Source organism: Caretta caretta, chromosome 3 (genome assembly GCF_965140235.1).
Source record: "Caretta caretta isolate rCarCar2 chromosome 3, rCarCar1.hap1, whole genome shotgun sequence".
Lineage (NCBI taxonomy): Eukaryota > Metazoa > Chordata > Testudines > Cheloniidae > Caretta > Caretta caretta.
The window spans coordinates 167,479,387-167,502,236 of record NC_134208.1 but is presented as its reverse complement, the minus strand read 5'-3'; the positions used below and the strand labels follow the sequence as shown (position 1 = coordinate 167,502,236).

The 22,850-nt window shown below is 41.0% G+C and overlaps 1 protein-coding gene across 3 annotated transcripts in view; it reads left to right on the top strand.

Annotated features, from left to right (window-relative positions):
* The window catches only part of RPS6KC1 (ribosomal protein S6 kinase C1), a 109,274-nt gene that overhangs the window by 70,654 nt on the left and 15,770 nt on the right, over positions 1-22,850 (top strand). For 2 of the 3 annotated variants that reach the window (XM_048843151.2, XM_048843153.2), the window contains 4 exons: positions 4,126-4,173; positions 5,722-5,854; positions 17,519-19,105; positions 19,377-19,466. In XM_048843151.2, the coding sequence (XP_048699108.2) occupies positions 4,126-4,173; positions 5,722-5,854; positions 17,519-19,105; positions 19,377-19,466 (1,858 nt within the window). Of the gene's footprint in view, positions 1-3,639; positions 3,739-4,125; positions 4,174-5,721; positions 5,855-17,518; positions 19,106-19,376; positions 19,467-22,850 lie in introns of those variants that run through there. The other variant, XM_048843154.2, reaches the window with a different exon arrangement.

The following is a 22,850-nucleotide window of genomic DNA, read 5'->3' as shown; positions in this document are numbered from 1 at the left end:
CTGTTGGTATTAAAAAAAAAAAAAAAAAAAAAAGTTTGGCTCCTTATGATCTTTGTGCATGCAGCTATAATATTAATACAGAGCCATAGAACTGTTCATTAAGAAGTGACTTTAAATGAGGTTGATGCATGAGATACAGATGTTAAATGCAGACATTCCTTTTCGTATACAGCCGTACGGCTAATAATTTCCAAGTGGCTAAAGCTCTTGTTAGCAAGGGTGCTGGTGTGTTAAGAATGGCCCTATAAATAACTTTAAGAGCCGAAGTTGAAGGTGCTTTTTTTTTTTAAAGACTATTGTTAACTAAACATTATTGCCAAACAGATGGAAAGCATTCACCAGCCTGATGTTTTTAGGTCTAATTATATTATCACCAGTCCTGTATGGCTCAGTTGAAGAGGTGTATCCAGAGGCCAATTTATAATCATTTAGCCAACACCTGTTTGGGAGAAATTGACAGTCAAAGGGCACATTTAAAAAAAAATCACATATGTTCTTGTATTTATTGCCTCAATGTGAATAGGACCTACCTACAAATAAACTTGGTAAAAGAAGACAAAGTGACTGTAAACAAAATATCACTTCCTAACAATTTTTATCTGTCTTAATTTGGCATATCTTGTAAATTTTATTTTAAGACTGGTGGCTAAGCAAGAATAGTAAAACCAATGTTACTGCTATGATTTATTCCACTGGCTTCTTTTGTTACTGAGAGCCCTACAGAGCAGGCTTACAAAATCATCATGAAAATTCACGTGCTTAGGCACATTATCTACTCACCAGCCTTCCCATTATGATGAAAATGACATTCAACACATCCCTCAAAAAAATTAATCCATTGAGTGGGCAAATAGAATTTTTAGAGGCTGCTATAAAATATTTTATATCTTAGATTGCATAAACTCTTGTTTTATAGGTTTCAGAGTAACAGCCGTGTTAGTCTGTATTCGCAAAAAGAAAAGGAGGACGTGTGGCACCTTAGAGACTAACCAATTTATTTGAGCATAAGCTCACTTCATCGGATGCATTCAGTGGAAGCTTCATCTTAAAACAATCAAGTATTTTTGTACACTGTACAATGAATGAGTATTACAGGAGGCGCCGGTAGTGACCTCTGTACTTAGGCTTCCATTAGAAAAGATTATTGCAACCTTTCCTTAAGAAGATCTAACACATCCACTGTTTGCAGCAGGCCTTTGAAATTAGGCAGGGAGAAAATTCTTGGGCTGGGGAAGTGCCTTGTCTTCATCCCATGAAATTCTGTTCAGGTTTAGCAGAGTTATAATTGATTAAAAAATCACAATTTCCCTTCTCTTGCTTGTATTATTCTGGAATATGTTGGCAGTCTGCCCAGATAATTGAGTATGAACATTCTAAAGAGCTAGGCCCACACTGCTGTTACTTCACTGGGAATACCTGTGAGCTGCTGTTTGGGCACCATTATTCTTGGACCCAGCATGTGGCTCCAGCATTCCATTCCACCCCCTTCTGGGTACTATGTGGGACAGGATCTTCCCCCAGCTCCCAGAGAGGAGAGAGAGCTGAGTGGGTTTCCCAGAACCCCCAAACCACCACACAATCCCAGCAGATCATCCCTCTTTCGGTGGTGCCAGCTGGGGCAGGAGTCCTCCTCTTTCCAGAAGTGGGGAGGGCAGGAGGGAGGGGCGGGAAGAAAGCTGGGCTGGCCTGCTCCTGCTACCCACTGGCCCCAGAACTTGGTGCCACTGGCCCATCACCCCTCTGGAATGTCTTCTGCTATTGCCAGCTAATATGGTTAGTCCTATAGCTCAAGTTGTAGCAGCCTGTACTGCAATGCTGCAGGTTGTATGGATAACTGTAAATCTGGCATTTCCTGTGGTTTTTTGTTTGTTTTCTTAAATGCTTCACTTTGCAGTTTAAATAATGTTGTAATGTATTTTTTCTTTTTTTTAAATGTAATTGTATTTACATTGGAAGCATAACAGTGTGGAGAAATTTAAAGAGTGAATATTCTTGGTATGAAAATCAAATATGACTCAGACTGCACACGCTCTACTTCAGGGGTGGGCAAACTTTTTGGCCTGAGGGCCACATCTGGGAATAGAAATTGTATGGTGGGCTATGAATGCTCACAAAATTGGGGTTGGGTTATGGGAGGGGGTGAGGGCTATGGTTGGGGGTGCGGGCTCTGGGGTGGGGCCAGAAATGAGGAGTCATGGGTGCAGGAGGGGGCTCTGGGCTGGCGCAGGGTGGTGGGGTATGCGTGTGGGAGTATGAGGGCTCCGGCTGGGGGTGTGGGCTCTGGGGTGGGGCTGGGGATGAGGAGTTTGGGGTGTAGGAGGGTGCTCCAGGTTGGGACTAAGGAGTTCAGAGTGTGGGAGGGGGATCATGGCTGGGGAAGGGGGTTGGGGCACGGGGGGTGAGGGCTCTGGCTGGGGGTGCATGCTCTGGGGTGGGGCAGGGGGTGAGGAGTTTGGGGTGCAGGAGGGTGTTCCAGGCTTGGATGGAGCAGTTTGGAGGACAGGAAGGGGACCAGGGTTGGGGCGTGGGGGGAGGCTCAGGGTGCAGGCTCCCGGAAGCAGCAGCATGTCCCTTCTCCAGCTCCTAGGCAGAGGCGCGACCAGGTGGTTCTGCACGCTTCCGTGTCCACAGGCACCGCCCCTGCACCTCCCATTGGCCGAGGTCCTGGCAGTGCTTGGGGCAGGGGCAGCATGCAGAGCGGAGCCCCCTGGCTGCCCCTATGCGTAGGAGCCTGAGGAGGGCCATGCTGCTGCTTCCGGGAGCCGCATGGAGCGGCCCTCAACCCTGCTCCCCGGTTGGAGCACCAGAGAGGGGCAAGCCCCAGACCTCGCTTCCCAGTGGTAGCTTGTGGGCCAGATTAAAATGGCTGGCAGGCTGGATCTGGCCCGCAGGCCGTAGTTTGCCCACCCCTCCTCTACATGTTTGATCTTGGAGTATTGGTCTTGTACATGTACCATTTTAGGTTATTGTACTGAAGTGGAACTCTTCAGATATGCCTGGGCATCTATAGTCTTGGAATTCCAGGGTAACATGCTCAAGAGTCTGGGGGTTTGCAAAGAGATTTGGAGAACTTCAGTTCCCTAAAACTGGAATTTCTGAGGGTTGTCTTTCAAACAAGTGTCAATACTAAATTAACTAATTAGATTTCTTCTCCTACAGAGTAACAAAACGTTCTTTAGCACCCATGGTGGTGTCACTAAGTTATAGATGAAGTTGTCTATGATGTGTCTGCAGCAGAGCCAGTATACTGTAATGAAGACTGTCTTTTGCAGCTATATCTTTCCACTTTCTACAAAGAATCCATTCTCTTTTCCTAAATAAATATTCTTTTTCCATCTTACTGTAATATTGCAGTCCTAACAGCTGGATTTCCCTGCAACAATTTGTGTTGCCAGTTATAAATGCACCAAAACTGTAAGGTTGTGGAGGAATTCAACCGCAGTGATAGTAGAGTTGATTAAGGCATTAAAAATTTTAGGTGTTGCCGTAATCAGTATGAGCTAGAACAAGCCATGTTGTCGTCATAATGCACAATTTGGTTTGTTTCTTCCGACACAAACAGTCTTCAGTTGGACTTCCTGGGAGGGACCATCAGCCTCACTCTAAAAAACAAAACACCCTCTGCTCTCTCCCAAGAAAACAGGGAGCCTCTGGGGAAGGAACAACGTTTGGGTATAAGAAACCTGGTGGTGTGAAAAGAAGTCTTATTGGGAGAAGGGAGTGTTGGACTAAACTGAGGTAACACAGCTTTTTATGCAGTTATCCTAACTTGAGTTCTGCTGAATTATACCCTCACTCGTAAAACACCAATTGGTGTTTTGGGGTGTCTTTTGTTTAAGTCAAGTTTTAAAATTTTTAGGCAGCTGATTGGTAATCAGATGAAGTTTCTGCAGTATTCGGGAGACATCGTTCATGTCCTCAAGCATAAAAAAAAAGATCAGTAAAGTTCTTACTAATATGTTATCAGAATTTTTTGTATTTTAGTGTGCCTTGTTTTTTAATAACATGCAGCTGTTGGTCTATAGAAATGTTCAATAGTTGATTTCTGAGTTGCCTACTGTTAAGTAGCTATATACTAATGAGAACCTTAAAATAATTTTTTCTTTAAATTATGTGTTTGTTTAGGTTTTACTTGTAATGGATACTAGAACACAGCAGACGTTTATACTGAAAGTAAGTAAAATCTTTATTCTACTTTCCTAAACAACTTGGCCTGCTAATTTACTCCACACAAAGAAAATATTTCCTATTTTTATGGTTGCCATCTCTGTGAATTTTATTGGCACATTAACATTTCTATCTTCTAAATGTATTTGAAATATATTTTCACTTTCTTCCATCTCCTTTTCTTTCCTTTTTCTCTTCAGTTCTTGTACACATAGCATTACCACTGATCATGATATTGAGGCCAGTATCTTAGCAGGCTTCAGTAAAGGATCATAGTTCTGTTAGAGCATAGGAGACATAAACCCTCATGCTTCAGTGCATACGTTAGGAAGAAATTTCTCCTATACACAAGCTACTCCATAACTGTTCTTTACAGGGCTTGTTCCCCTGAGGCATCCGATATTGGCCACTGTGAGAGACAGAATATTTGATGAGGTGGACCACTGCTCTGATCCAGTATGGCAGTTCCTATGTTCTTAAAACTATAGGCTACTATGCTGTGAAAGGTCCGTTTAATGCCAGTAAACTACTGAATTAACAATAAGGACCTCCCTGCATGGGAATTAAATCCTTCAGGTTTGCCTCCTGTGATTCATGTAGATCAGGTCAAAATTCTTTTGAGAACCCAGTGAATCCATCACGTTGGGAATTGGTTTAGTTTGAGGGCTTGATGCAGGCCTTATTCACACAAGGAATTACATTGCTTTGAATTAGGCTCCTGACATGAGTAATGGCTGCAGAACTGAGGCCCAAAAACTATGCTGTAGGTAACTGCTGAAACTTTATTTACACCTCAGCTTCAGGTACACTGTGTACACATGCTGTAAACTGTTCTAATTCTATTTATCTTGCGTTAGAAATCCTAACACCTACAGTGCACAAAAAATCATTCCATTTATAATTCACAAATGTCTATTTGTAAACATTATATAGTGCAGATATTAGACCCTAGGTAAGGATGCTCATTGTATCTACAGGCAGAATAGATGAACTTTATACTTTTCCATTTTACTCTTACATCCTCTTTATCAATATAATAGTAGGTCATACTTACCTCTCTCCCCCTCCTTTCCAATAACTTCATCTGTGTGCCACCTTCCAAAATCATTACCTCTTCAGGAACTGAATCTTTTCCTATTTTTTTTTAAGTATGGTGGAAATATAAAGATAACACATGAATCCAGGGTATTCTTTTGTCTCTAGAACATAGACTGATTTAAACAATGTCTTTTGCTTAAAAAAATGAATTTTTTAAAAAAGGTCATAGGGAAATAACTGTGTGTCATCCTGATGACTTAGTTTGAGAGAGATTCTAATAAAAACATTGACCCATGTAATTGATTTTAATGGCAGCTTTGTGCCATCTTCTGTTCTCTGGAAATGCGCCAGATGCCATCAGCAGAGCCTCGGGGGACTGAGGGGCATAGAGCAGCAGATGAGTGGTTTCTCTGAAGCCCAGAGTAACTCGGATAGATTAGTTTGGTTGATAAACACAGAGCACAGCAGGCTCCAAAGGCAACTGAGGGTACAACTGACCTTTTTGTTCTCTGTCAGGGTCTAAGGAAAAGTAGTGAGTACAGCAGGAACAGAAAGACCATCATTCCCCGCTGTGTGCCCAACATGGTGTGTCTGCACAAGTACATCATCTCTGAGGAGTCTGTATTTCTTGTGCTGCAGCATGCAGAAGGTTTGTCTGTGGTTTAAAAAAAATCAAGCTTTCAATCTATGATAAATTTAAATATCAAATTACTTTCTTGTGTATTTTTCTAAACAAAATATTTCAGTCTTAGAATAACAAAACTATATAAATAATGGATTTTTTCCCTTATTCCTATTCTGAATCTCATTCCTGTTTTGAATTTCCCTAAAAGCTTTAGTAATATTGTACATTTCTAACCATTTATTTTCTACAGGACAGAAACTGGTTTGGTTGAAACTGCAATCTATAGTATGTACAAGTCAGCTCTAGGAGATAAAATCTTTTTGCCACTTTTGTAATCTTTGGCAAGTAAATCTTTTTAATGTTATGTAGCTAAAATGGGAAGTATTCCCATAAGAATTTAATAATTGCCTTCTAAAAAACAAGAACATTTGCCTATTACTTAACATTACATAGTTATTCTGATCTGGGTTTTTAAGAAAATAGCCAGTGGTGTCAAATAGGAGTTCAAAGCAGAAGCACAGAGTTGTGCCTTCAAACTATTTATAAAATTCCTGTTATATGTACAGGGAACAGGTGGCAAAAAATAATTACATTTTGATTTTTTTCCCCCTCTGGATTTAAATATTCCCTAATTTTAATGACTCCTTTTTGTGTAGAATGAGTTCAGAATATAAATTTCAGTTCTGCTAATATATCTCTTCCTTTTTAAGGGATGCTGCTAATTCAACCAGAATGGGAAAATGCAAGGCACAGAACTAGTTTATAGAGAAGATAAGTTTAGAGGAAATATTATTCCTTTTGTTTTAACTATTTGGGATTTGCCTAGGCACATGTCACTTTTGTCACATAAGGGATCACAGACCAACAAAAGTTGACTCTTTAACATGAAGAGGTCTCTGTTTCTGTAGTATGTTTTATTTTTTTATTTTAAACTTGACTGTACAATGTTGCATGAAGGAAGACCTTACGTTACTAGGCTACAATGTAACTGTATGTGAATTCTCTACCTCCCAAGAGACCATCCTGGGAATTTGAAAGCTATCAATTGACCTCTGACCTGAATGTGTATTGGTAGTTTTTGACTGAATCTTTGGAGAAACTTAGAAAATTTGTTGGGAATTCATTGATGCCAATGGACTTCTGCTCCCTGGAGTCTGCAGGGGCAAGGGATGAGGAGAAAAAATATTGGTGGGATGGGGGTGGGGAGAGAAATCAGTTGATTATTATAACTTCAGGTCCCTAGGATTTTTAATTCTCTTGAGGAAAAACTTCCTTTGGTAGCACAGGATGAAGATGGGATGAGAAGAGGAAAAGGTATTTCAGGGAAAATTATTAGGGTGGGCAATAATGAAACATCCCAAAAAGAACTTTAAAGTACACAGGAAACTGCCACAGTCCAGTGCAACCTTCTGGAAATGGTTACTACTTCTCAGTAAGGAATATCTTCCTTTAGCTCTGGTGAATGAAGAGGGGAAGGGAAGCAGAGATGTTTCATACCCCAGAACTCTTTTGTATGTAAGAGCAAAGAGGTGAGCTGAATGGATTGGACAGGACACTTGTTGTAAAAGGAAAACTTTACATCTTGGCAGATCAGGAGAGAATAACAAATCCAGTGAAAAGTTACTGTCCTGGCCTGCTCATTCTTGCCGAAACCAACCATAACAAGCGTTGAGTTCCCGAGGTAAAATTAATTTGTTTCAACTGCTGCTAAATCCCTACTTTGTATAAATTGTATAGGGCAAAGTGTTTTCTCTCAAATCCCTTTTGTATATGAGGAATAATAGAGCAACATATTGTCTAGAAGTGGGTACATGATAAGCTCAGTCACTGTTCAGTTAATGATTCCTTATAAAAACTACTAATTTTGAGAGATAAGTTAAGCTTATTTCAGTGAGCCAAATATAAAGGAAAAACAATTGCATTTTAAAAGTAATATGCCCTCCTTAATAGAAGACCTATTTGTGTACGCGGAAAAAACATGCAAAAGAATGTATTGTAAATAAGCACTTATTCGTTCTTATCTAAATCTCAACTATACACAGTAGCACAAACACTGTCACAGCCTGAAATCATCCTGAACACCTCCTTCAGTGTGTCCTGTTTATCCTTGAGTGATGTACTCGAGTGATACTGGAGAGGAATTGTGCTACCTCAGATTCTAATTCACCTTCCTTTGAGGCATAGCAAGGTGGTCAAAGTTCTTGGATGGCTATGCTTCCATCATCCAAACTCCAGATGACCCAGACTTACTATTGTGGTTGTTGATTTATTTATATTCTGATTAGTGCCTAGATGCCTCAACTGAGGTCTGAAGTTCTTTTGTACTAGATGCTGTCCATACACATTATAAGAAAAAGTCCTTGACCCTGAAAGCTTATAGTATAAATAGACAAGGCAAAGGGTGATAGAAAGGAAGTGGTGTTCCCATTTAAAGAGGGGGAACTGAGGTACAGAGTGATACGGTGACTTGCCCAAGACTATGCACAGGAAATGTCATAGATCCAGGATTTGAACACAGATCTTCAGAGTCCGTGTCCAGTTTCTTATTTAGAAACCATCCTTCTTCCCTGACCTTTGTCAGTCAATAAAGTAAAAAAATAAAAAATAAAAAAATTGCCATTGTGTTTCTAGTATCCATGGTGATTCTCTGACATCGGCCCTTGAGTTCCCCAGCTCATCTGGATTCCCACACCAAAGATCGTTTCCCAGCTCTGTCTTAGTAAAGCATAGCTGGAAGACCGTGAGCACAAGAATAGTTGGAATCCTGTCAGTCCTGATACCCAATCTGAGTGGCTTTTTTGAATTTTGTCAAGAAAAATAATTGGAAGGTGATTGACACTCAGGATGGGGATTTTGATACGGGCTGATGCAGTGGATAGTGGCTGACTCAGTAAGACCTTTTAAATTGTTGGACATTGTAGAAGTAGAAATCATGACTGTAAAATGGGGTAAAGTTACACTGTATTTGTATGGGGAAGTTAGACAAGAACACCATGCTGTGTTGATGACAGGAGAAACCTATTAGTTAATAGCAGTCAGATTGCCAGAATCTTGTAAATTTCTGGGGTAGATAATCTTATCAAAATCCCTACAAAGGAGGTTTTCGTAAATTATGGCTACCTCACACTCATTCCTCTAAAAGCCATCTCTTTCTCTGCTTTTCAGGTTCCCCTGATCAGTCAAAAGCCAAAACTTTTTAATGATCCAGAGCTCCAAGGTGTAATGGTAGAGCTAAAAAGGCTGCTTAGTCACTTAGAGGTACTAGCATTACTGCTCCCAGTTAAAAACAAAAAACGATAAACAGGCAGAGTATGCTTTGCAGTCATCTTTGGGAATGGATAAAAACTTTAGGGTCAGTGCCTGTTTTGGTGTAAATGCCTAAAACTGCGTGTCACTCCTGTATTTATCCTTTGCGTCCAAACTTCAAAAAAAGTTCTGTTTCATTAGAAAGGAGCATTGAGCGAATAGAACATTTGGTTTATATATTGCTCCATGGTGGCTTATCATGCTTAGAGGCCAGTGTACCATTTGGAAGTTCAAGGATAAAAATGTTAATTTTAACTGGAAAACCGTTTGGATTAAGGCCTGTTCAGAAGAGGTTGTAAAGTTGCCTATGAAGGTAGCCGCTTATCTGCGAAAGGCTTTGCTGTTGATTTTACACCCACTCCCTTTACTGCACAACTTGTATCCACTGTCAGGTTTAAAACTATTGGGTTTTAAACTTGACTCGGAAAACTTGACCCCAAACATTCTTTGATTAAGAAGAAATGAAATTCTCGTTTTACCCAGAAGTGGTGATGCTGTCATCCCTCCAAATACAGTTAGTGGGGCTGGTGGATTCCCTTATAAGCTCTTCCCACGGTCACAAAACATTAGAGGGCTTTAGAGAGGCGTGTTAGAGGCAAGGAAGTCCGAAAAGGTATCTGGTAGCTTTGTCAGAAAGCATTTGGCAAGCTGTCCTGTGGTGGAGAGCTGGTGTGATGTTAACAAGGCCTTAGTTTTTGTTGGCACTCCCAGTGCCAGAAATTTTAGAAACAGATGCTTCAAAAATAGGCTGGGGGGGCTTCCGTGGTATATCAGAGTTTCCGTGGCGGCTGGAAACTGTCACATCTCTTTAGGCATAAACAAGCTGGAGCTCCTATCAGTCTGGAGAGCGCTCAAGAAACTTCAAACTGAGGAGGCTTTCAGGGTATGGGAACTAATGGACAGCAATTCAGTGGTGGTCTGTCTTGCCAAACTAGGGACTCGCTGGTCGGAATGGATTACGTTACTAACCCTAAAGATTCTATTGCCAGTCCCAAGAAAGTAGTAGTGACTGTTCTGTCCTCGTCCAAAGGCTGGTTTGAAATGATGGCGCGCGCTCTCAATTTTTGTCAGGTGGTGGGCACACAGGCTTCTTCTATGCTAGCAAAGTTTGTAGCTGTTATTCACCACCAGGGTTAGCAATGCTGAAGGCGGTAATATGTGTAGGACTCTGTTTTTAACTATCGTACTGTCATGTTAGAAGTTCTGGTGATAAACTCCTGTGTCCTATGTACACTACAGCATCCACTGCGTTGGTGGAGTTATTGCTTATGTTATGGTAGTGCCCAGAAGTGAGGTCACAGTTATGTTGGGCACTGCACATATATAAGTATATATGTTTTAATAATCATTTTATCTATTATGAAGTTGACTAGTGGCTGCATCTCTTCTTTACAAGATCTGGATTTAATTTTTTCTGCCAGCAGTGCCACTCACAAAACATGAGATACTTTATGTGGCTTGTGATCAAAGGAGCAGTAGGGTGAGATGTATTTTCAGTAGGGTGGAATATCATGATTGTTTTTTTTTTAAAGATATACTACACCCCTACCCTGATATAGCGCTGTCTTCGGGAGCCAAAATTTCTTACTGCGTTATATCGAACTTGCTTTGATCCACCGGAGCGCACGGCCTGCCCCCCCCCAATCCCCCTCCCCCGAGCGCTGCTTTACCGCATTATATCCGAATTCGTGTTATATTGGGTCGCGTTATATCGGGGTAGAGGTGTATAGTTAAAAATGAATTATTTGGAGGAAGTTCTATGGCCTGTGCTATACAGGAGGTCAGACTAGATTATCACAGTGGTCCCTTCTGGCCTTTGGATTTATGAAGCTTGAAACCATTTCCCCCTTTTTCCACTAAGGTACAGAATTTGGGAGGGTTTTGAAGGATGAATTGAGTAGATGTGTCTCAGCACTCCTCTCTCCCCTGTGTGGTCATGGTTATTTGGGAACCCAGATTGTTGTCTTTAACTGTATTTAGCAAAGCCCAAATCCAGTATGTCCACAATTTTTCAGCTATAATCATGTTTTGCAGGCACCGGAATACATAGCCCTGCATTGTAGACTCCTGGGCCAACTTACCAAAAGCTAAATGATTGTTTTTGCGATACATCTGCTTAGTTTTTCAGGATGTGAACTTGCAATGTAATGTGTCTGCAGGATGAGTCAAAATTCAACAGGACATTAATTCCTCTTGTAAACTAAAACTAAAGCATGGCTAGGAAACTGAATTTACTGTCAGGTTTTCTTTCATCCTAATGATACTTATCCAAAAGTCTTTGTATCCTCTTGTCTTTGTCACTACTTCAAACTAGCATACACCCACACCCTCCCTACAGAAAACATTTAAAAGAAAATCTAAAAATTGTGAAACTAACAGGAACTAACTAAAATCTAAATTGTGGAACTCCTGTTCAGCATCACTGCCCACCCACTTTGCTTTTGATTGCATTCAAATTTCCTATCGCTTTTCTGTACACTGACTTTTATGATTCATCTCTTTGGGGGCGGAGATCTAATCTTCTGTCTGTAACGTGCTATGCTGTCTGAGTGACTAATATGCGCTGTGCTATACATGCATTGTTTGCATTTTTCTGCATACAAGTTCACTTTTAAAAATAAGTTTCCATTGTAGCTAATATGCTGCAGTGGTACAGGACTGGGTTAGGAGAGCCAAGTCTATTCCTGGCTCTTTCACTGCCCTATGGTGTGTCATTGAGCAAGCACTCCACCTGTACCTCAGTTTCCACATTTGTACAACAGATACACATAATCCTTATGTGTAAGATGTTTTGAGATTGTAAGGGAACTCAGCCAGGGCTCGTCCCTCAGCGGGGGAGTGGGGTACCACAATGCCTCACTACATTCTCTGCTGGGTTAGGGAATACCCAGTCTATGGCCCAGACTTTGAGGCTGGGCCGTGCAAGCAGTTCAGTATAAACCCAGGCCCTGGGTTAGGGCGGGGCAGCAAACCAACAGTCAAGGGCTCAGGCCCTCCGATAGGGACTGAGCAAATTGTTCACAGCAAACCCCAGGCTCCTAGCTTTAGCAACCGGGGGAGGGGAAGATTGCCTCCTGTGAGGTGGGTGGCAGGGGGGACGCAGGCCCACCCACTCCACTGCGTCCCAGCCCAGGGCCCTGGCAGTGGTCAAAGACCCGCTGCTGTGTCAGTGGGGGTCCTGGCCGCAACACACTGACATTGGTTCTGTCAGTGCTGCAGCCAGCCTAGGGTTGGCTGCCCCCAGGCTACTTCCAGACTCCCCCTCGTAGGGTACCTGGGTCAGGGCGATGTCCTTGGAGGGTTCCAGCACCATGGGTTCCTCTGGGTTGCCGGCGACGGGTAGGCTTGGCAGCTCCTCTGGGTTGCCGGCGAGGGGTAGGCTTGGCAGCTCCTCTGTGTATCGGTTAGCGTCAGACATTGGCCAGTCTGGCCAGTCCTTGGGTCGGCTGCGGCTTGCCGGGGTCTCCCAAACCGGAGCCAGGCCACAGTTGTCTGGCCTCTCCAGCTGCTGCTGCCCAACTGAGCTCCAGGGTTGGGCTTTTCTACTTCCTGTCCTGCGCCTTGACCTCTGGGGGGAGGGCACAGGATCCACTGGCTCCGCCCACTTTGGTGTCTGGGGAGGTTCTTCCCTTGGTGGGGTGGGTACCACACCGCCTCACTACAGAGATATGTGGAGGAAATGTGCTACTTTTGTATAAATAATTGAAAACTAATTGGAGCAAGGGCTAAAATGTGGGTTCCCCACCTCCCTAACCATTGGGCTATAGAGTGATTCTCTCTCCCTCTGGATTAATAAATATTTACCTACTTATCCAAAGCATAATGGTTTCAGCAGATGAAATTTGAGAAAGAGACCCATCAAAGTAACCTGTAGCCCAGTGATCAGGGCATTCATCTTTTGACATTTCTAGGAAAAAAAAAAATTCCAGAGTGAAACAATTTGCTGACATCGACACGAATTCACGAAATGTTTTGGTTGACCAGATCTGCATTTTCTGGCAGAAAGAAGTTTCAGCTGAAAAATGCCTCCTAGCTCTATATAAGAGTCAAATATTATTTTTTTGCTGTGACACCAGTACTTGATTAAAGTAAAATTTACTTGGAATGCACTTTATTTCAGTTAATACTGTAGTGGTTCCTGGTAGCAATCAGTATGGCTGAGTTTCCACTTGCATTCTGATATCCTGCTTTTCAGGCGAACTTAACTTTCTTAAATTCCTTCTGGAATGCTCATCCATGGTTTGTGTAATCCAAAAGGTGGATTTTTGTATAAGGTAAGTATTAAAAAAAAAAAATAGTAAAAATGAACTTCTCCTATCCTGATTGAAGTGATTTGGCCTTATGTAATTAAAAAAAAAAAAAGGCCAGCGTTTGCTAGAAATGTCAAAAATCAAATTACTTTTTTTTTTTTTTTTAAATAAACTAGATTTCAAGTAGGTGTCACTCGGAAGATTTCTGCAGCAATATTAACTCTTCCACATTGCACATAGGAAACACTTCATATATTCCTTGGTACAAATATGTTTTAGTACATTAGTGTTGATGTATTTATACTATAAAATGTATAGAATGACTGGCAACCTTGTGGTAGAAAGATTAGATTAGATTAGAAAGGAAATTTGGTGGCATTGATGCTAGTTTCCTGTGATTCTATTAAAGATGAATAAAGTTCAGTTTTGCAGTGATACTTTTTACCGTTATTTAGTATGTTAGACAATATTTGACAAAGTGACTGAAGCCTGCTTGCATGGACTGACTTCTGTAATTTTAGCTTTTATAGATTCCTGATACAATATTAGCATGGCTTACTAATGGGTTTTCTTGATTTTACCCAACACATGGTGAGAGGAGGGGGAGATTATTTGTGTGTCACTCATAAAAACATAATTATATACCCAGAAACAAATATTGCTCTTGTTTGACCTTGGAGTGGGCATTTTCAGAAGGGAATAAAATTGTTGTTTTTCAGTATTGAGCAAAATTATTGAACAGCATTTATTTACATATTTCCACTTGACCAGGAGGCCGCTCTTGAAATACTTATACATAAACAGCTATATATATTAATTTGGACATTAATCAAATGGTTTTTCATTTAGTTGCACTTAACTGTAAATCAGAAAGCAATAAGCAACAGTTTTTTATCATTTCCTACTACAAGTAATTATTGAATCATAAACTTTTTTCTCTTAAGCTTTTAAAAAGAGGAAGGTTTATACTGGGAATAATTATTGAAGGGTAGGCAGTATGGCCATTAAACTGTTTTCACTAGTGTCAGAATAATAGTGTAAATTTGATTATTTTCATTGATCTTAAGTATAATAATTGGAAGCTGACCTACTGACCATCTTTAGATACCTACTAGGACTAAGGGAATTGGATTCTCTGTTAAAAAGCCAGAAATAAAAACCTTTAAAACCGGCATGCGCTATTCTCTTTTTAAACTATTACATAGTGACTTGAGAGTCTTTTTTGACGTTGATAGGATCAAATGTATGTGAAACATAAAGAAACAATAATGCCCTGGGTTACCCTACTAGCAGAAATAGCTAGGGAGGAGGATGTGGGGATAAAAAACTCCTTGAGAGTTCTCTTATCCCACTGTTGATTTTCCTTGATATATTTCTGAAGGGAATCGGGAAGATATGAGAATGGGAACTGGCTTGGCACTTGTGGATTCTGTAGCCAGAGGAGTGGGCAAAATGCTGCATATGGATGCCCAGGGTCCCCATGCCACCTCTGATTCCCTGATAGTACAGCTCCTATGCCCCAACGACATCTCTTAGACAGGGGGTTTCTTCCGACCTCAATGGTGTATAAAAGCTAAGCCCACATTCTGCCACCTCTTAAGTGTCAGTGGACTGCTGCCTCTCGTCTGGGAGCTCCATGACAGTCCACTCAGGTGCAAGAAGTTCCAGGGTCTATATTTATGGATGGGTTAGGGGAGTGTTGTCAAATGAAGTTTTATTAATTGGTACAGGCAAACCTTTAATATTTCCATTATATGTAAATGAATGAGCTGGTCAAAATTATTTTGCCAAATTTTTAGCATTTAAAAATATGATTTCAACAAAACCTAACAAAAATAAATTATTTTTGAAATTTTCATTCAGAATTGTGGAATAAAAATCCCACATTCACTTTTGCTCCGTCTTTTTTTCCAGTTGTGGGGAAAAAAGTGTGCGGGGACAGGTAAAGAGGGGAGAGTGGTCCCCCAACCCCACTTTCCTCTGCTACTGCTAAAGTGAGAGAGAGAGAGATGGTGGCAGTGGGGAACTCAGAACTGAAAATTTGAAACTATATGTTTTAACAAATTGTTTAAAACATTTTTGTTTTGAATTCTTTGTGTGGGGGAGCGGTAAATGGTGGACAAAGCATCAAACTTTTGCAACCCTCCCAAAATTTGACCAACTCTAAAACTTTTACGTAATACAATAAAATGAGATAACATTCCATATGACTCATTTAACTACAGACATGTATTCGTGATAACCATGAACATCTTAAAATCAAGATCTAAAATTATGATATAAACAATGATTGATTCTCAGTGTTTTCTATATCAGGACCCTCTCCATGTTTTCCTGCCCATGTAGCTGGGACCGTCTCATTTAATTATATGAGAATGTCAAGGTGGTGACACCCTGACACCTGTTTACAACTTGTAGGTTGAGAGCATGTATGTGAATAGATCCAGATTGTCCTCCTTACTATCAGTTTCCAAACTGTTAGAATTTTCTATTAATATTTTTTTTTGTTTGATACAGTTAGCTTCATTGTAGCTACTGAAGATCTTGTTCAATCACACATACTTTCAGGAATTTCAGTAAACTCTGTTATTTTGAAAGGGAACTTATTGAATTCGCATTTTTTTCCTCCTTGAAAGTTTTCTAGGACCTCTCTCTGCCTGCTTGAGGTCAAGTTCTTAGGACCAAGCAAGCACAATAGAACAAATTGGAGAGAGTCCAGGAGAGGGCAAAGAAAATGACTAGGGGGCTGGGACACATGACTTATGAGGAGAGGCTGAGGGAACTGGTCTTATTTAGTCTGCAGAAAAGAAGAGTGTGGGGGGGATTTGATAGCAGCCTTCAACTACCTGAAGTGGGGTTCCAAAGAGGATGGAGCTAGGCTGTTCTCAGTGGTGGCAGATGACAGAACAAGTAGCAAAAGTCTCAAGTTGCAGTGGGGGAGGTCTAGGCTGGATATTAGGAAAAACTGTTTCACTAGGAGGGTGGTGAAGCACTGGAATGGGTTACCTAGGGAGGTGGTGGAATCTCCAACCTTAGAGCTTTTTAAGGCCTGGCTTAACAAAGCCCTGGCTGGGATGATTTAGTTGGGATTGGTCTTGCTTTAAGCAGTGGGTTGGACTAGGTGACCTCCTGAGGTCTCTTCCAATGCTAATCTTCTATTATTCTACTATCTTCTAATTTCATTTTGTGCAACTTCCTGCTTTGTACCCATGATCTGTAATTGTTTATAACAAGCATTAATAGAATTTTCAAGATTTTCAAGAGTAACCATCCAATTTTATTATTTCCAAAGTTTAACTGCAGCCAATACAGTGGTTACATTTAGTGCTGTAACTTTATTGAACTTTTCAGAGATGAGAGAACTAGGCTTGGGTTGTGACAGAGACAGATGCTCTGTCTTATTCCTTCCTCTTTAGCCACAGATTCTGATATCTGTTACTGAAGTGTATTGATTAAAATCCTCCCCCCAGCCACCAGCAAAAAAAAATTGCATAATATAGCGAGGTATTAGGGAAGAAATCTTAACTTGGGAGGGCAGGGGGAGAAACAATCCTGATTTAATAGACTAATAAGATACCTTCAAAAAGCAAGAAAAGAAATATCTGTATCTGTATCCTACTAATAGGGAGCAGAGGGGCACTAATACCCACAAAATTGAAGAGGGGAAAACCTAGAACTTGGTAATAATTCCTCCTTTATTCCATCCCTCCTTTTTTCCCTCCCCTGATGTCACATAGAAGATTGGAGCTGCGATTCAGAAGCATCTCAGGAAATGCAGAATGGTTGCAGGGAACCTTATTTTCGCTGATTCTTGATATGTCCTGAAATGGGAGAGCAGTTGTAATCCTGGAACCACTTGGTTAGAGACCATTCTGTAGGATTTTAAACATTCTTTCTATTTTAATAATCTAAGATGCTGCTACTAACATGAATGTATTAATAAATTTGTTTGAACTATGAGTTAAGTCGACAGGGTCCCTCTAGCTATTCTCTATTGAAATAGCAGTTCTAACCTCCTCTAATTGGCATAAGGAAGTAATTTGCCCTGGTGACTTGTGTATTTTATATCTCATAATGAAACAGTGTTTTAGTTCTGAGTTAAATTGTGATTTTTCTTTTTCTTCCTTCGTAGGAGGCAGACTGTGGTCTTACATCAGTAAATTCTTAAACAGAAGCCCTGAAGAAAGCTTTGAAATCCATGAACTCAAAAGTTCTACTACAATTCACCTGCAGCTGCCAACCCCTAGCCCTACAGAAATCAGCAGTAGTGTTGACTCCAAAGGAAGCAATGGGGGGAACATGCTGAGAGTTATACCTCTGAAGAGCAGCCTTACACCAAGTTCTCAAGATGAGAGTAGTAACCAGGAAGATGGCCAAGAAGGTTCTCCCAAATGGACAGATTCTGGGTCAAGTTCAGAAGAAGAATGCACTACTAGTTATTTAACATTATGCAATGAATATGGGCAAGAAAAAATTGATCCTGGCTCTTTAAATGAGGAACCTGTGCCGAAACCAGAGGGAGAAGATCTTAAAACCAAAGAGTTAGGATGCTTACAGGCACATACTTTAGTTGGCAATGATAGCCTCAGCTCTCAGATCACCTCTCGGGAGCTAAAGTTTTTCACTGAAGATGCTGACTCGGAAGTACTTAGTCCTACTAGGATATCAGACTCATTAAGTAAATCCAAGCACAGCCCTATGGAATTCTTCAGAATAGACAGTAAAGACAGCACCAGTGAACTTCTGGGGCTTGATTTTGGAGATAAATTGTATAGCTTAAAATCAGAATCTTTAAAGCCATTTTTTTCTGCACCCGATCATGACAGGAGCCTTGAAACAATGGAAAGAAAGGTGGGCTTTAGAGCCCAGGACACAATAAGCCGGGGTTCCAATGACTCTGTGCCGGTAATTTCTTTTAAGGATGCTGCTTTTGATGATGTAAGTAGTGCTGATGAAGGAAGGCCCGATCTTCTGATAAATTTACCTGGTGTCTCTGAGAAACTGGAAGAAGTGCCGGTGGTTAGGCCAAAAAAGTTTACAAAGACTGATGTAAACATCTTGGAAAGCAAACTGTTAGAAACCCCTGATGTCTTACAATTAAATAATAGTACAGAGCAATGCAAAGCACTTGATCAAAAGTTAAATCATGTGGTACCAGAATTGGGCCATCCTTCTAGCAAGGAATCAGAAGGACAATATGATGTCACTCAGGAAATTGTCAGGACGCTATTTACATCTGACATTGACCTGGCTAGTTCAGAAGATGTGGCTCAGTTTCAAGGACTCGGAGTAATTTCTTCCTCATCATTAAATGCAACAAGCACAGAAGAAAATTTCTTATTTATTTCTAACCCACTTTCAGGTGCTAAAGAATATAGTTTAGATGGAGGCATTGTAAGAAATCAAGCAGTGTTGCTATTTTCTGATCAAACGGAAGACTTTGGTAAAGAGAAAACAAACCCTGCTGTCTTACCAAAAGCAGAAAGCAAAGAGTCAGCAGTGGAGGGCAAGAGTGAAATAGCACTAGAAGGAGAGAAGGAGATACATCAAATTTTTCAGGACCTTGACAAAAGACTAGCACTAACCTCCAGATTTTACATCCCAGAGGGTTGCATTCAAAGATGGGCAGCTGAAATGGTTGTAGCTCTTGATGCTTTACATAGAGAAGGAATTGTGTGCCGCGATTTGAACCCAAACAACATCTTATTGAATGATAGAGGTCAGGAACTTTTGCAAATGCATTTCTTTTTATTCGCTGTTGCTTCCAATTAACTGGGTAGGCGTTTTATCTTGTAATTAGTATCTTCATTTCCTGTCTAGAGCTTCATTATCAGTGCAGCAAATTCACCCCCAGTAATAGCTTCTAGTACTTAATGATGCCATTATTCTTAATGATACTGTTTTTAGCTACAAAAGGAGTAATTACAGTTCACTTCTGTAGAAAATGGAAGGGAAAAATGTTTTGATTTCTCCTGTCGTTTTGTTTTTAGGACACATTCAGCTAACGTATTTTAGCAGGTGGAGTGAGGTTGAAGATTCCTGTGACAACGATGCCATGGAGAGAATGTACTGTGCCCCAGGTTAGAGCAATCACCTAAAATGTTTCACTTGGAAAACAGATTAGCGGTTTTCATTTTCTCATGGAGCCTATATAACATACTTCTCTTTGGGACCTCAAGTTCATGCAATATCTGATTAGGATTTTTTCTGACTATCGTAGAATCTGAGAGAGCTGGTAACTATACCACTGTTCAACTGACCTGTAGTTTGATGTGTTATGTAGCTCTTCTATAAAAGGTTACTGCACTGAACTTCTTGTTTTTTAGGAAACATTTTGTTTTCGTTAGGATATTTCCAGTTTCAGTGTGGGCATGCCTGATCCCTGAAAAGAGCAATTAAAGAAAAAAGAGCAGTTCAGACTGAAGATGCCACAAAAAGATTTTAAAAATACAAACTTAACAAATGTACAATAATAAGAGAAACATAAATCTTACAACAGCTTTAAATATAAAACTGTAATAAACATACAAATATGTGAGGCACCTATGATAAGCAAAACTGGAAATAATTTAGAGATAGGTATGTTTTCTTAGAACCATTTCTATTAAACCCAATGGGATAAAATATGCATCTTAGCTTTTCTGGTAAATGCTGTGCTTCAACCTGAAAACTGCTAATTTTATGTAGTGGTCAAGTGGTAATGCCTGGCAAAAATGAGATGGCTAAATAGTTTCACTTATGAAATTTTGAAAACAAGAGGTTATAAACTAGCTTAGAAACATACAACAAAAACTTCAAATTATTTTAGTGGCTGAGATTTTTCATTTGTGAGTTCTGTCCACAGATGAACTGTTTGGGAAGTTTGAGCAAAATCTATTCAACTGTTTGACTCTTTGTGAAGGGGAAAACTTCCTTGCTTTAAAATTTAGAATGCCCTGTACACTTCCTGCTGAATTCACACACAGGTTGAACTTTGAAACTTGGCATGCAGGTGGTCCATAACTAAGGCATGTACATAGTCAGTGACCACGCTTGATAAAGATTGGTTGAATAATAGCTTATAAACAATTTAAAAGATGGCTTCAGAACTTAGCATTGAGCACCACTTCATTCTGTGAGTTAGTCCCCTTAAAATCAAATGGAGTAAGGGGCTACACAGTGTGAATAGACAGTAGAATATGGTCCATTGGCAGCTGCTAAAACTTGAATTCGGACCCCACACTGTGACATTGCACTTTGTCTCTGCCCAACCTGACTTGCACTGAAGGTGGTGCTGGGCCAGTTTACAGGAGGAAGATTATGAATGTCTCTGAATCACAGCCAGATACTTCTTTATATTTTCAGACAACACAAAACACCTCACTACCTTAACCTCAGGAACAGGAAAACCTCCAGATCTCTGGTGCCAATTGGGGTTGCTGTGGGAGGGGGCAAATGCCTCCTCCGAAGGTTTTTGCACTTGGTCAAAGTTCCATAGGCCACGGAGCTGGGGCGGGGGGGCTTTCCTGAGCACTTTTAAGCACTGGTCTCGTGCTAAATCAGTCTGGCTACTGCCAGAGTAGCCTGGAACATTGGTTTGGCTGCATGGTTCCAATGCCGCTGAAATTTGACCCAGCTAGACTGAGTGATGACTGGGCCAAATTTCAGTGAGTGGCATTGCGACCGCGTGCACGGAGTCACATTGCTACTCAAATTTGGCCAGGCTGCTCCTCCATCCAGATGGAGGGGCAGTCAGGCCAAATGGTGTTGTGAGAGGGCACATAAGGAGCCTGTTCCTGTGGGGCAGAGTGCAGGGGAGTCAGCCGAGAACTCGGCTGGCGGCACTGGCTCATGCACTGTATGGCTAAGAGAGAAGGGAGACTCTGAGTATGTCTACGCTGCAGTTAAACACCCGCAGCTGGCCCGTGTCTGCTGACTCTGGCTCACAGGGCTTGGGCCATGGGGCTGTAAAATTGCAGTGTAATTATTTGGGTTTGGGCTGGGGCTTGAGCTGTGGGACCACAAGTAGGGAAAGGATCCCAGAGCTCCCACCTGAACCCAAATATCTGCACCACAATTTTACAGCCCTGCGGCCTAAGCCCGGCAAGCTCAAGTCAGCTGACATGGGTTAGCCACAGGCGTTTAACATACCGTTTCTGAAGACATACCCTCTCTGGCTGAGGGAGACCTGGGGTCTGTGCAGGGAAAGGACAAGTGAGGTCCCTGCTGGGGGGAGCGGGAGTGGAATTTGTCCCAGCAAGAAATATCTGAACGGGCGCCACTGCTACAGATCCCCTCATTTTAGAGTTCAAGCAATTTCTATCACTTTTTAAAGGTGAAAAAAACCCAACTTTCTGTTGCCAAGGTGCATCCATCACAGTGCAAACAATGTGCTGCTGCCTTGGTAGCCCAGCCTTGCAGGAAGCTTTCTTCAACAGAACAGTAGTGGTAGCAAAGATGGAAACTCATCCTTTCCCATGATATTGCCTTAATGAGGTGTGAACTTCAAATCGTAACTGTACCCATTTTAATGACTACACGATTGGAGGCCTTCTCTGCCCCTGTAAGCTCTAAACAACCAACCCCACCCTGCAGTAATGTAGTGTTGACCAAGCAGTTGGAATAACATTTAAAAATCACAAAATGCAAGAGTTAAGGCTTCCTGCACCATCATTAACTCTGCTTCAGTGAACGTTGGTAGTACCGATCTGGAGTTGTTTTGGCTAAGCCTCCAGTCCTGCAATTTGGATCAGTGTGGGCAGACCTTTGCATTCGTGGAGCCTCACTGGAACACTGCATGGGTGCAAGTATGTGTCTGCACATATCTCTCCAGTTACAGGATAGGGGTCTTCATGTGTAAATATTATATATGTGCAAGTTGACTGAGTTAATGTTGCTGTAGGATTCTTAGCTTCCACACTTCCTGAATATTAATATTTTCTGTGCAAAATGTAACAATGCATTAATGTATTGTTTTGGAAATTAATACTGCATATATTGTAAATGTTTTCAGTAACTTAACAAGAGAGTGTTGCTTTGAGTGGAGGAACATTTTATTTTGAGTAGCAGTCTCATAGTTGTACCTAGAAATAACCAATGTCACGCAGTTCAGACTTGGTCCTTAGAGCTCCCACTTTTTAATCATGCTCCAAGCCACTTGCTCATCATTAGACAGCTAATTTCAGTCTACGTCCTTCAGGTCCAGGAACACTCCAAGATTATGGGGAGATAGATGGTGCTTGAGCGATCTTCATTCTATTGAGGACCCATGTCTCTGCTCTATCATGACAGCATGTTCCCCGCATCTTAGGATAGTCTATTTTAAAATACTACTTGTACTCCACTACATTGTGAGAAACTGTTCTTTTAAGTTACTTGCTTCAGTTACACATTGCATTCTACAGAGAGATCTTATATTAAAACATTGCCCTCAAGATTCTGTTGTTATAGATACTATACAAATTACTTATTCTTGAGATGCAATT